At 35.6% G+C, this 13910-nt stretch overlaps 1 protein-coding gene and 1 pseudogene across 2 annotated transcripts; one reads left to right on the top strand and one right to left on the bottom strand.

Moving 5' to 3' along the window:
• The first annotated feature begins 1398 nt into the window (after positions 1-1398).
• LOC143552105 (serine/threonine-protein phosphatase BSL3-like) lies at positions 1399-9692 on the top strand. Its single transcript, XM_077042398.1, has 21 exons — positions 1399-1916; positions 2420-2480; positions 2587-2665; positions 2759-2838; positions 2938-3032; positions 3123-3222; positions 3809-3878; positions 4138-4239; positions 4345-4426; positions 5257-5436; positions 5566-5842; positions 5923-6151; positions 6234-6404; positions 6491-6729; positions 7166-7250; positions 7343-7441; positions 7793-7992; positions 8077-8152; positions 8233-8368; positions 8455-8594; positions 9121-9692. Exons 1-21 carry the CDS (start codon positions 1490-1492, stop codon positions 9202-9204), a joined length of 3012 nt encoding a protein of 1003 aa, XP_076898513.1. The 5' UTR covers positions 1399-1489; the 3' UTR covers positions 9205-9692.
• A 1234-nt stretch (positions 9693-10926) lies between these two features.
• Positions 10927-13484, bottom strand: LOC143552130 (protein CHROMOSOME TRANSMISSION FIDELITY 7-like; annotated as a pseudogene). Its single transcript, XR_013138592.1, has 5 exons — positions 12830-13484; positions 12368-12462; positions 12204-12272; positions 11774-12123; positions 10927-11056 (listed from the first exon to the last, which is right to left on the bottom strand). The product of XR_013138592.1 is annotated as a protein CHROMOSOME TRANSMISSION FIDELITY 7-like (transcript).
• Between the last annotated feature and the right edge of the window lie 426 nt (positions 13485-13910).

Here is a 13910-nt window from a genome sequence, read left to right as displayed (position 1 = left end):
AATTTGAAAATGTGCACGTTGTATTTGACACCTCATTTGCATGACTACGTGTACATTGCATTATTATGTTGTTTGTTTCACAAAAAGAATGTGAATGAAAGTGATATATATGAATTTTAATTAACTCATGAATGAGTGTTTGAGAGTACCTATGAAACGTTAGGTTTTATAAAGGAATGTTACATACAAACACCAACATATTTATATAGGTCTATACGAGTCGTATAGGCCTATATTACTTGTATAGACAACATTTGTCTGATGCATGTATGAAAAAATCAGAGTCAAAGCTTTTTGCAATTATACGACTTATATAGGCCAATACAAGTCTTATATGTCATGATGTCTCATATATTTCTTTGTGGCTTTGTACGTTTCGTATAGCTCTTCTTGGATGAATTACACACCTCGTATATGCAATAATATCTCACTTGTTCAACTTTTTTTCTTCTATTTTTCGGCTATTTCATAAAATTTATGTTTTTTATTTAAAAGTATTAATTAGTAGAAAAAACAAAGTTAAAAAATGAACAAATTGTGTCTATACGAGCAATATAGGTCTATACAAATTGTATAGGTCACAAATGGTGTCCAAATATTTTCAACTTTCGGTACTGGTACCATATATTTTTAACTTTCGGGATCGGTACCGGTACCATCCCGAGCTAATCCCTAAGATAAAGTATTACATGACAATAGTGTCGTAAAATCCCAACTAGTTGTCGATTAATCGCTAGTCGCTACACCACCGAGGTACCGACTTGTTGCCGATTAATCCCATCTGTCCAAAGTCGGTCAAAATTGAAAGATATATACATAAAATTTGGAATGTATATGTATATTTGAAAATGTATATATAAATAAATCCGACTAATCCCGATTAATCATTAGTCTTTATTCCATCGTCTAACCGAAATGCTTCTAGTATTGCTATTAACTTAAACTAAAATAAAAAAAGTAAAACAACAAATATCTTATCTGTAAATTATTATTATTATTATTATTATTATTATTATTATTTCATCATCAATCTCTTTCCTTTTTTAATTTTTTTTATCAATTATTATTATTACATATTATTTTGTTTTCTACAAAAAAAAAAATCCTCTCTCCTTCATCACCACCCGCAAGCCCAATCGAATCCGATCTCGCTCCGCCGTCTCACCGCTCCGTACCGCCGGCATCCATAATATTAATAACAATACTAATTATAATAATAATATCATATACATATTATAACTCTCTCTATACCTATTTCCTTATATATATAATAGATATACATATACATATATCTATATAAAAGCGTTCAATTAGGGTTTTACTTTCATTTCTACCTTAACCTAGGGTTTGTTTTATATAATTATATATATATATATATATATACATATACTGTAATAATAATAATTCAACCTCATGAATGCGAATCACTGATTCAATTACTTAATCATTCAATTATTCAATCTCCGATCTACTTACTAACCGTTTCCAAATGGATGTCGATTCGTCGATGACGTCACCTGCCGAGGCAGGTGACGTCACCAGCGACGTTCGTGTCCTCGAGAGTAACGGACCGGATGGAACGGAGATGACGTCACCGTCACTGGCTGGAACCGCGGCTGATGATGAATCGTCGTCTCCGCCTTCACCGGCTCCTATGGCGGCCGCGGCGGCTCACTCGACGGTGAGTGGGCCGAGGCACGCGCCGAATTACTCTGTAGTGAATGCGATACTGGAGAAGAAGGAGGACGGTCCGGGACCGAGGTGTGGGCATACGTTGACGGCTGTTGCTGCGGTTGGGGAGGAAGGGACGGCGAGTTATATGGGGCCTAGGCTTATTTTGTTTGGAGGTGCGACGGCTCTTGAAGGGAATTCGGCGAATGCTGGGACGCCTACGTCGGCTGGAGGCGCGGGAATACGTATGTTTTCGGTTGAGTTAATGTTTATTTGATGATGTTGGATTAGTTTTGTTAGATATAAGTGATTAAGTGTAGACTGCATTAGTTAAGTTTTATTGATTGCATCGCTCTTTAATTAATTGAAGTGAATTGGAAGCCTAATCTACACGAGACTTTAAATTGCATTTTCCAATTCTCGGCTACTATAGTATATCTATATTTATCATTGTAGGGATAGTGCCAAAAAAGTATTGATGTTGTTGACTTTGGGTAAATACAGAGTTAAATTAGGAGGAAAACATGTGATTTGCACATGTTTACAACTGGATTCAGGCTTTATATAGGTTTCCCATTCGGATAAAGAAGCTGCTTTTAGATAGTTGGATACCTAGTTAACTTTTCATGTAGGATAAGAACTTTAGGATATGATTTTGCTTTTTATTAGTAGTGGAACGTTCTTGCAGGCATGTGATTACTTTCAAGTGTTCTTAAAGCCTGATTTCATGTGTTTTTTGGTATCACAGGTCTATCTGGCGCGACTGCTGACGTGCACTGTTATGATGTATTAACAAATAAGTGGTCTAGGTTAGTATTTTTTCATAATAAGTTTATATTTTGTTCATTTTTATTATTATTTTTTGCTCCAAATGAAATGCTTCTCCAATTCAATATATAACCGAGGAATTTGCAGAATAACTCCCTTTGGAGAACCGCCTACACCAAGGGCGGCACATGTGGCAACTGCTGTGGGTACAATGGTCGTCATTCAGGTGTGCTAGTTTGGAACTAAAGTAACTATACAACTTTCTATTTTGCTGCTTAATGTTTTATATTTTAATTAATTGTTGTTTACTCCAACAAAGGGTGGGATTGGTCCAGCTGGCCTGTCTGCTGAGGATCTTCATGTTCTTGACCTAACACAGCAACGACCTCGATGGCATAGGTTTGATTTTGAAACATTTTGTTCTTTATTTGTACATATCTGCATATCTTGATAGTTCCAGTATTGCAAATACGCTTAATAAAATGTTCACTTTTGTAGAGTGGTTGTCCAAGGCCCAGGTCCAGGCCCACGATACGGGCATGTCATGGCTCTTGTGGGACAAAGATATCTGATGGCTATTGGTGGAAACGATGGTCAGTCTCTTCCATGTTTTCGTTTAGCAGTTAATGAGCATGTTATTGTTTTTCTAAACATAATTAACACATACCATGCTTTATAAACAGGAAAGCGGCCTCTTGCTGATGTGTGGGCTCTGGATACAGCCGCAAAACCGTATGAATGGCGGAAATTGGAACCAGAGGGAGAGGGTCCGCCACCATGCATGTACGTCTACTTATTTCTATACGACACCTTAAACATAATTGCTGTATCTCCAAAATATATATTATGATTCTAGTTCTCTTTCCTGTTTCCATATCATTCTGCCATGATTTATTTATTTTTTATTTGCGACTAGGATAAATATGGTAATTTATCTTAGCGAATTATGCTAAATAAACTCTACATTATCTATAGCGAAAACACTAATTTAGAAATTTTTAGGCTGTCATCTGTCTGATAAAGTTCGTCTCATTAAAGTTACAGAAATGATAAAGGTACCACACTGATGTAATACATGATCCCTTTATTGTATTATATATCTAATAAGGGTTGCCTTAATCAAGTTACAAAAATGATAACTTTTCACAGGGATGCAATAGAAGACCTATTACATTTCTTGAAGTTTTGATAACTTTGTATTCAATTGGTCTTGTTGATAAGTGTATAGATTTCTATTAACCTGATGCTTAGCATTTTAGGCAATCTTTTACATTCCAATCTGACAAGTCAAGCTATTGTCTTTTTTTACCTATGTTTGCCTTATGATTCTTATTATTTTAAGCTCTCATTGGATTCTTCCACTTTGTAGGTATGCTACTGCAAGTGCACGTTCTGATGGTCTTCTTTTGCTTTGTGGAGGCCGGGATGCAAATAGTGTGGTGAGCAATATGTTATAGTTGCACCCAGATTTGTCTATGTAATTTTAAAGCAAGAATATTAAAACTAAGAAACGTACTGGAATCGAAAAGATAAAAGAACACTGTTTACAATTTGTTCAAGATTTTTCATTTTCTGGCAGAAGTGTTTTAATTGTTTATACTTTAATCATCTCGTGAAACCTTGTGGATTTTTATGCTTTTGTAATGGTTTTGTGTTAACCACAACTAATTGGTATTGTTTTCAATATCATATCTGCAGCCTTTGGCAAGTGCTTACGGACTTGCAAAACACAGAGATGGTAGATGGGAATGGGCCATCGCTCCTGGGGTTTCACCATCTCCTCGTTATCAACATGCAGCAGTTCGTTTTTTTCAAATACTATTTATAGTACAAACACTAACACTTACACTAGCAAACCCAAACAAACACACAGCGTGCTTAAAGGTGTTCATTTCTTGTGTTTAGGTTTTTGTTAACGCTAGGCTCCATGTATCTGGTGGGGCACTTGGTGGTGGTCGCATGGTCGAGGACTCATCTAGTGTGGCAGGTATGATTTGGGTGTACTTTTGACCCTATTTATTGCAATCTAAGCAGTTAATGCCGACAAATAGCGGGTAGCGGTCAACGACCAATATTTGAGGTATTAGTTATCGTGGTGGGATATCAATAATTTTGATATCATGTAAAGTTCATATGTATAGCAATTTAACACTAATAATTCAGTATACCTTCCTGCGAATAACAAATTAACCTTTGCCAACTCGCAAAATTGTAGCAAATAGGAACTGCTTAAGACTTAAAACACTAACATTAATTAAGACTTAAAATACTGATATCGGGAATATCAGTGATATATTGGTCAATACCGTCGATATTATCGGTACCGATATTTTACCAAAGGGGCCGATAACCGGGATATATCCGCGATATGCATAGATTTCAATACTAAAATTAATGAGTTAATCTTTCATTATGCCAGAATATTAAGCAATTTAAGCAACCAATATTTCTTTCTTTTACTTTGAATTCCAAGGTGGCTCTTTATGATGACAAATTACCAGATCTTGACTAGATACTGCAGGCTTATGCTACTTTATCAGGCTATAGTTTAATAATAAAATGAAACAATAATGAACAAGTTGCCAAGAAATAAATTAAAACATAGTAACATAATAAAGCTTATTTGACATTAACCTATATAAATTTAGGCTTTATATGGAAAATAGCTGATTTGGATTTGTATAAAGAATAGAATGTTGAGGATCTGTTACCGAGGTGTATTTTAATTATAATTTTACTTTTAGTTTTGTTTGTATATACTTGTATGATCTTTTCAAATATTTATCATTTCTTTTTTTTGCATTTTCTTTTGTGTAGTTCTTGATACTGCAGCAGGAGTTTGGTGTGATACAAAATCTGTTGTTACTTCTCCAAGGACTGGTAGATACAGTGCTGATGCTGCCGGTGGAGATGCTGCGGTTGAATTAACAAGGCGGTGTAGGCATGCAGCTGCTGCTGTAGGTGATCTAATTTTCATATATGGTGGTCTACGTGGAGGTAATACATGATCCGCGTTAAAAGTTTTCTTGATACACTAATTCATGTTTCCAAAAAGTACCTTATATCTGTCGTTTTATTTATTTTTGGTATTATGGTGCAATATTCACTGTTGCTTTTTAACTGCAGGGGTATTGTTAGATGATCTTTTAGTTGCTGAAGACCTGGCTGCTGCTGAAATGACATCAGCAGCATCACATGCAGCTGCTGCAGCTGCAGCCTCTAATGCCCAGGTAGGTGGGAGGCCACCTGGACGGTATGGATTCGGTGATGACAGAACACGACAACCAAATTCTGAAACGGATGCTGACAGTGCAGTTGTACTCGGGGATCCTGTCGCTCCACCTGCAAATGGTGATATGTATACAGATGTCAGCACTGAGAATGCTATGCTCCCTGGGTCAAGGTAGTTAACCAATTTGAGTGGTGTTTTTACTGAAGGACGTACATAAGTCTGATATTGAGAACGTAATGATTGATATGCAGGAGATTAAGCAAAGGAGTTGAATACTTGGTTGAGGCATCAGCAGCAGAAGCTGAGGCTATTGCTAAAACCCTAGCTGCTGCAAAAGCACGTCAGTCAAATGGTGAGGTTGACCTGCCAGATAGGGATCGTGGAGCAGAAGCTACTCCTAGTGGGAAACAAATGATAAAACCTGAACCTGATGTTGTAACTAATTCTGCTCCAGCTGGCATACGGTTGCATCACCGAGCTGTAAGTGTTATTATTCCAGTTTGTTTGTTTTTCTATATCGAGTGTAAGTACAACATAATATCTGAATTTCATGGAATTACAGGTGGTAGTAGCTGCAGAGACTGGTGGAGCATTAGGTGGAATGGTGAGACAGCTGTCAATAGATCAGTTTGAAAATGAAGGCAGGAGGGTTAGTTACGGTACCCCAGAAAACGCAACTGCTGCAAGGAAGCTTCTAGATCGCCAAATGTCAATCAACAGTGTCCCCAAAAAGGTATAGAACACTCTACGCATTGTGTTTCTGTATGTTTATGTACGTCTATGGTTTATGAAAATAATGGTTACTTCCTATATTTTTAGGTGATTGCTCACCTATTGAAGCCTCGTGGGTGGAAGCCGCCTGTTCGCAGGCAGTTTTTTCTGGATTGTAATGAGATAGCTGATCTTTGTGATAGTTCTGAAAGAATTTTTTCAAGTGAACCTAGTGTTCTACAACTTAGGGCCCCGATCAAGATATTTGGTGATTTGCATGGGCAATTTGGAGATCTCATGAGACTTTTTGATGAGTATGGTTCACCATCAACGGCTGGAGACATAGCGTAAGAGATCCTTCCAGGACATTCTTATTTTTTTTTATTGTTTTAGTCAATAAATTAGATTTATGGCCAAAGAACAGTATTCTTAGGACTTAGTCCAGATAGGTTTGCTTGACCTTTAAGTCAATGGTTTATGTCAGTCATTTTTCATTAATTTGTTCAATAATGTTTAGAGATTTTTATTTTATTTTTTATTGTTATAGTCAATAAACTAGATTTATAGCCAAAGAACAGTATTCTTAGGACTTAGTCTAGACATGGTTTGGTTGGCCTTTAAGTCAATGGTTTAGGTCACAGTCATTTTTCACTAATCTGTTCTGTTTCTTTGATCTATATTTGCGAATTCATAGTGAGTCTTTTTCTGGCAACTGTTCACTTAGATCATAACCTCCAACTTTCTGCCATTTGGCGTTTTAATTTTTATGCTTTAAACTTTCAGATATATCGATTACCTCTTCTTAGGAGATTATGTTGATCGAGGCCAACACAGTTTGGAGACCATTAGCCTTCTGTTGGCTCTAAAGGTACCACATTGTGTCTCATTTTGTACCAGAAACTGATTTTAGCTTTATAAAGAACATGATTTATATATGCTTCTACTGGTGAAACTTTGTAGGTTGAGTATCCGCATAATGTTCATCTAATTCGTGGGAATCATGAAGCTGCAGATATTAATGCACTATTTGGCTTTCGAATCGAGTGCATAGAACGAATGGTAACATCATGTTATATAACTTGTTTATCCAGTTTGAATTTTGAGGTTATTTATTTTGTGGAGGTTAAAAATGTAGGTAACAGCTCTAAATTGCCCGTTTTTGCATGGTACAAAAGGAATAGGATCGTGACTGGTGGCCCAGAAATTTTTTAATTATAATTTTTTAATAAATCGTGAGCGTGTCAAATATGATTATACATCATTTTAGTGATAGTCATTTCATTTAAACAAAATGATTTAGGAGGTTTGTTGCATTAAGAGTACATTTTGGGTGTGTTTTGACATTTTTGACTCATTAGAGATACTATTTAACCTCAATTTCCAATAATGGTTATAATTAATTATAAACAGGGTGAGAGAGATGGAATCTGGGTATGGCACAGGATAAATAGATTATTCAACTGGTTGCCACTGGCCGCTTTAATCGAGAAAAAGATTATTTGTATGCATGGTGGTATCGGAAGGTCAATTAATCATATTGAGCAGATTGAAAACCTTCAACGGCCAATCACAATGGAAGCTGGTTCAATTGTACTTATGGATTTATTATGGTCGGCTCTCTGTCCATCAATTGCTCAACTGTGAATTTAACTGAATTTGTTAATACACGTTCTAACAGTTATCTTTTCAAACAGGTCTGACCCAACAGAAAATGACAGTGTGGAAGGGCTGCGACCAAATGCCAGAGGTCCTGGTTTAGTTACTTTTGGGGTGAGTATTGTTTCTTTCTAGTTATTTCATTTGAAAAAGAAATGGTTTATAAACGATTTGCATATGCATGGTTTTGACAGCCTGATCGTGTGATGGAATTCTGCAACAACAATGACCTTCAACTGATTGTTCGTGCACATGAATGTGTAATGGATGGCTTTGAACGTTTTGCACAAGGACATTTGATTACCCTTTTCTCGGCCACTAATTATTGTGGTAATTTTCCGTTCAATATTTTTACAATAAGGTTTTGCCATATCTATTGATATATTACTGAATAATACAACCCGGTGTACATGTAGGTACTGCAAATAATGCAGGTGCAATATTAGTCTTGGGTAGAGATCTTGTAGTAGTGCCAAAGCTCATTCATCCTCTACCACCAGCGATTTCATCACCCGAAACTTCACCTGAACGCCATTTAGAAGATACATGGATGCAGGTACCTTTAAAAAATTCATTATATTAATCATGCAGATAATTTAGGGGTGTGCATGGGTCAGTTTTGGCTCAATACCATAGATGTCGGTTAATGGATAACCATAATCAAAACTCATCGGTTATGGTGGTTTTGGTTATCAGTTTTGAAAGTTATGGGTCGGTTAACTGTGAATATGGGCCCAGTTAATAATATAGCTCAAAACAGTTAATTGGGCGTAATTTTGGTGTGAGTTTTGGCTTGAAAATTTTTTATCATTGTATAAATTGTTATATGCACATTTGTATATATTAGTATAATATTACATATGACCTACAATATTAAAAAAACAGTACATATAATTGGTTCGGTTTGGTTTAGGTGGGTTTGGAAACCTTTTTAACCATAACCGACCCACTATTGTCGGTTTTTAGAAAATTATTAAACCAATCCATCGATTTTTTATATCGTTCGGTTATATCGGTTTATTTGTGTTTTTTTTGCACAACCTAGCAGATATCGATGTTAACATATTCTTTAATGTGATTAGGAACTTAATGCCAACAGACCTCCAACACCAACAAGGGGCCGTCCACAAGTTAGTAATGACCGTGATTCTCTCGCATGGATGTAGTTGAAGTTTCATATCATATAATTTATTCAGAAAGAAAACTTGCTACGGTTTGTTCGTTCAAGAGTTTTCAAGAATTTGTTTGTTCAACAGTATCCTCCCTCCCAACCTGACCCCATATAGTTAGTGAAACGTGCTGAAAATGAAGGATTTGAGATGGCAAAAAAACATAGCAACGGTCGGTTATTGGCAAAGCGGGAGGTTGTTTGAACCTAACCTTGCTGTTCCTGGTTTTTGTTTTACATGATTTTTGTTTCTTTTGGTTAGGTGTATGATTTGTTGATTTTTGTTTTGGCTTTTGTTAAAAAGATAGAATGAGGTTGGTTATATATATATGTTTGGAAAGCAGGTGATGATTGTATCATAGTGGAGGTGGTGTTGTGTTCTCTGTACAATGTAACATTTGTGTGAAGAAGATAAAGACCAAACAAACTTCATTTGTTTTCCTGGTGTTAGATGTTTCGGTCATTTGGTGGTTTCTTTTGTGTTTGTGTTCATGTTTGGATTAAGGTTTTTAGGATAAGTTTTGTGTTTGTACTTTGTAGATTTGCCTGTCTTGGATTGTAGGCAACGATGTAGTGTATTGTGACAGTGTTTGCTAACTAGACGGCGGTTTAGAAAGAAAAAAAATGTATCGATCGACCAAAGTTATCGATTATGTTCGGAAATTGTTATAAAAATCTATCCGATTGTTCCAAAAATCGTTCAAGTTCATTAGCAAGGCTGACTTTTGAATGTATAAAGTGATCAAATTTTTTAGAGATTTTGACTAGTTGTGGTAATATGTTCGGAGCAACCTCTGTCTCTTGAGATAAAAGTTATGAATTGCTACTCATCTTACTGGGCATTTTCAGGAACCAAAATTGGGTACGAACCAGTTTTGTGTATAGTCGGGTATTTGACCGAATTTTGGGTAGGGTTGGGTGGGGTTTTGACCAGGTATTGGTGGACCTGTTCCAAGTACAATTCTGGGGAAAAACTCAAAGCCCAGTCTATACCCAGGGGTAGGGAAGGGTCGAGTCTGGATCCAAGTAGGAACCATTGGGTCTGGTCCGGAACCGGTTTTTTTTGTGCACCTCTAGTGCTATATCAGATATGATACAACTCATGAAAATATAACGGCAATAGTGATCAAGTTGTTAAAAATGAAAGATATATGTTATTGAATACGAATGAGGTCGCCATGAAATATTTTTATTGAAAGGTTAAACTCCTCGGACGACATGGAGCAGAATTACAAATGCAGCACGAATTGAAACAGCTTTAAGCAACAAGATTTTGTTAATAATGTGTTCTTATTTTTAGTAATTTGACTCAAACAAAATGCTGATGCTGCTACTTACATACTTTCTTAATCATCAGAGGTGGCTATTTAGACCCATATACTTATGGCTGGATAGCTGGATAGATTTGTTTTATCCCTTATTATCTCAAACATGCCACATAAAAAATTTAACTAATCAAACAGGTTAAAAGATCATCAAAATTGTATTTTTAATGCATACAAGAGATGCTTCAAGCAGAAACCTATGACTCGAGATGACACAAGACGGATGAAAAAGACAGTCAAAGCATACACAATAAACTTATTTGACAATTTTAATATTCCCATATTTCTCTTTAAATAAACATCACATCATCAATAAAGTTTTAAATAAAAAATATTGTAACTGGATACAATGTGCAAGAAATGAATTCAAGATTTGGTAATTTAATAGCTTACAGTTAATTTGTGGTGTAGATCAAGAAAGATTTAGCGTTGGTGTAACTCGTTGCTAACAACTTCCCTGCATTTGTCGGCTGAGAAAATGCTAATTGACCGTGTTCAAGAACCAAACCCGAGCAGAAATTTTTCCTGCACTCGTGCTAAAAAGCTTAGATCTTTAAACATACCCAAGTTGCACGATAACTTCACAGGTGCCGATTTTAATTCATTTAGGTCAACAGAAAAGAAGGTAAACCGACCCATTTAAACCAGCACGTTACTAGTTATAAAGAAGTTAACTTTTTGGAGAAAAAGCGTTTGGGTCAAAGTCAAACCTAACCGACCCGTTTTAACATGCACGTTACTTTTTGTAACTGTCATTTGAATTGTATAGAAAGATTTTTACATTTTTGGAAAAAAAGTGTTTAGGTCAAAGTCAAACATACCCAAACTGTTTCAAAATGCACGTTACTTTTTCGTAACTGCCACGTTAATTATATATAAAGTTAACTTTTTGGACAAAAAGTATTTGGGTCAAAGTCAAACCAACCCGAGTCGTTTCAACCTGCATGTTACTTTTTGTAACTGTCAGATGAATTGTACATAAAGATTTTCACATTTTTGGACAAAAGATGTTTGGGTCAAAGTCAAACCAACCCGATCCGTTTCAACCTGCACGTTACTTTTTGTAACTGTCACGTTAATTGTATAATAATAATAATAAAGAAGTTAACTTTTTGTATAAAAAGTGTTAGGGTCAAAATCAAGTCAAACGAAGCCAACCCGACCCGTTTCAACCTGCGCATAAAACTACGACCCGCCCATTTTTAACACCCTCTAAAAGATGCTTTTTGAGATCAACTCTACCTTGTGGCCTCCAGTAAATGAGTAGCAACATGCTTTCTTCTGTTGGACGGTGTGACCCAAATTGCACGGATGCCACATACAGCTGGCAGAGCGTCTTTTTCGCATATTATGGCTCCAAGAAGACCGTCTTCTGGTTTACTTTCCTTTCTACTTGACGGGTTTTTTCTCACAACTTCTCTTTGAAAACTAATGCTACCGAATTGAAGGGTGGTTGAAGTCAACTTTCCCTCTTCCCGTGTGGTAACTACATCAGAATTTTCATCTGAGTTTGAAATTAATCGATACGCCTTTTTAATCGGCTCTGCAACAAGACAGCCAGCAACCCGATTGGAAGAAATAAAAAGATAAACCTACAAGAAACCGAAAAACGGTCAAAAAGTCAAATCAAGAATATGTTTTAAGGGAATTGTAGAAAACTTGAAATAGGCACCTTACAATCTTTATGAAAGATCCATCCATCACCAAGCTCCATCTCCATCATCTTAATAACCTCCTCAACCTGCCATCACATTCATTTAAAAGAGTCATTATTAATAATAATATTATTCCTTACATTAAGCAAACATTTCATAACTTAACACGTGTCTGTTGTACCTTTTTAATATGAGCAGGAGGATCATCATTCTGTACCAAAATAATGCGCCCATGTTCTAACGACTGTAATCTATAACTCGTTCGTTACGCCAGCCCTTAAGTAATGAAATCCATGAATGATTAATAAAGTGAAAGCAGTTGTGTACAATAACCTAAACATAGTATACTGCTAATCGAAGATAAAAATGCAGTGTTGTAAAAATCATGATCAGGCGCCGCTTAATGGACGATTAATAGAAAATAGGAGTGCTTCTGATTCGATTTCACCAAATCAGCCACTAGTCAAAATCAGTGAAAACGGTCAAAATTCAGTCAGATTTGGTCAAATTTTGGAAAATCATACTTATTTTGTAAATATAGGTATAAATATACTTTTATAGAATTTGAAAATTTACTCACAAAATTTCCCATCCGATTAATCACGAGCACCAAACGAGTTCTACAACACAGTATAATGTGTACCTTGAATCCAATTCCATGAGTGAAATTCTTGTGATACTCTTTGTGAAGCTTGGTAACTTGTTCGTCTCCAGGAACAAACTTCAATCCACAAGTTTTACAGTTACGGAACATGAAATCAGACTGACCAAAATCCAGATGAAACTGTGCATACTTCCTTTTCTTGTTTAACACAGTTTTGGAATTTGCCGCCACTAACTGTTTTCCATAATCAAATTTGCTCTGATCATCCCCTTCAAGTACACCATCATTCTCACTGTATGCCAACCAATTTTGACCCAACATCAAAAATCGCTCTTCAAGCTCCAAGAAAATTAAGAATAGAAATTTACGAAACAATAAAAACTGTAAACGAACCGAACTGAACAAGGCCTTGTTCATGTTTGTTCGTTAAACTTTTATCAGACAAACGAACGGTTCACAAACACCTAAACAAACAAAATTTACTTTTTTGTGTACATTCATTAAGAAACTAAACCTGTTCATGAATGGTTCACGTACACAAACGAACAAGCATAAATATGTTTTATTTGACTTGGCTAACCGAGAATGACTAGTGTCAATGGTTCTTATTTTAACACTCATTAATATTTTAATTTTACATATAAATAAATCACATTCTACTCATATACTTTTATTTTATAGTTAATATTTTTGCTTTCTATACACAAACACAAACAGTGTTTTATTTTAATTTAGATGACCGAAAATGGTCAGTGTCTACGGTTCCGTGTTCGAATAATATTAACATTCATATTCATATTCGTATTTTACGAATAAAGTAACCACATAATACTCATCATATATATGTTTGTTTTATAGTTAATAGTTTTGCTTAAATTTTATAACACAATAAGAAAAATTATTATTTATTAAAAATAAAAAAAAATATTAAAAACCTTTAATGAATAAACATTAATGAATAAACGAACGAACATAAACGAACTAATACGAAGACAAGCATACTTGTCGGTTTTCGGAGGCCGTCGCGTGTATACAATCGGAACGTCAGGTTCTCTGGTGAAATCTTCTTCTTCTTCTTTATGTATCAGATTATCAAATACATCTACGGCTTCAGTTTGTA

The sequence above is a fragment of the Bidens hawaiensis genome, unplaced genomic scaffold, assembly GCF_021521415.1.
Source record: "Bidens hawaiensis isolate Kalapana, Puna unplaced genomic scaffold, B.hawaiensis_p1.1 tig00016775_1, whole genome shotgun sequence".
Lineage (NCBI taxonomy): Eukaryota > Viridiplantae > Streptophyta > Magnoliopsida > Asterales > Asteraceae > Bidens > Bidens hawaiensis.
This window is presented reverse-complemented; position numbering and strand designations above follow the sequence as displayed.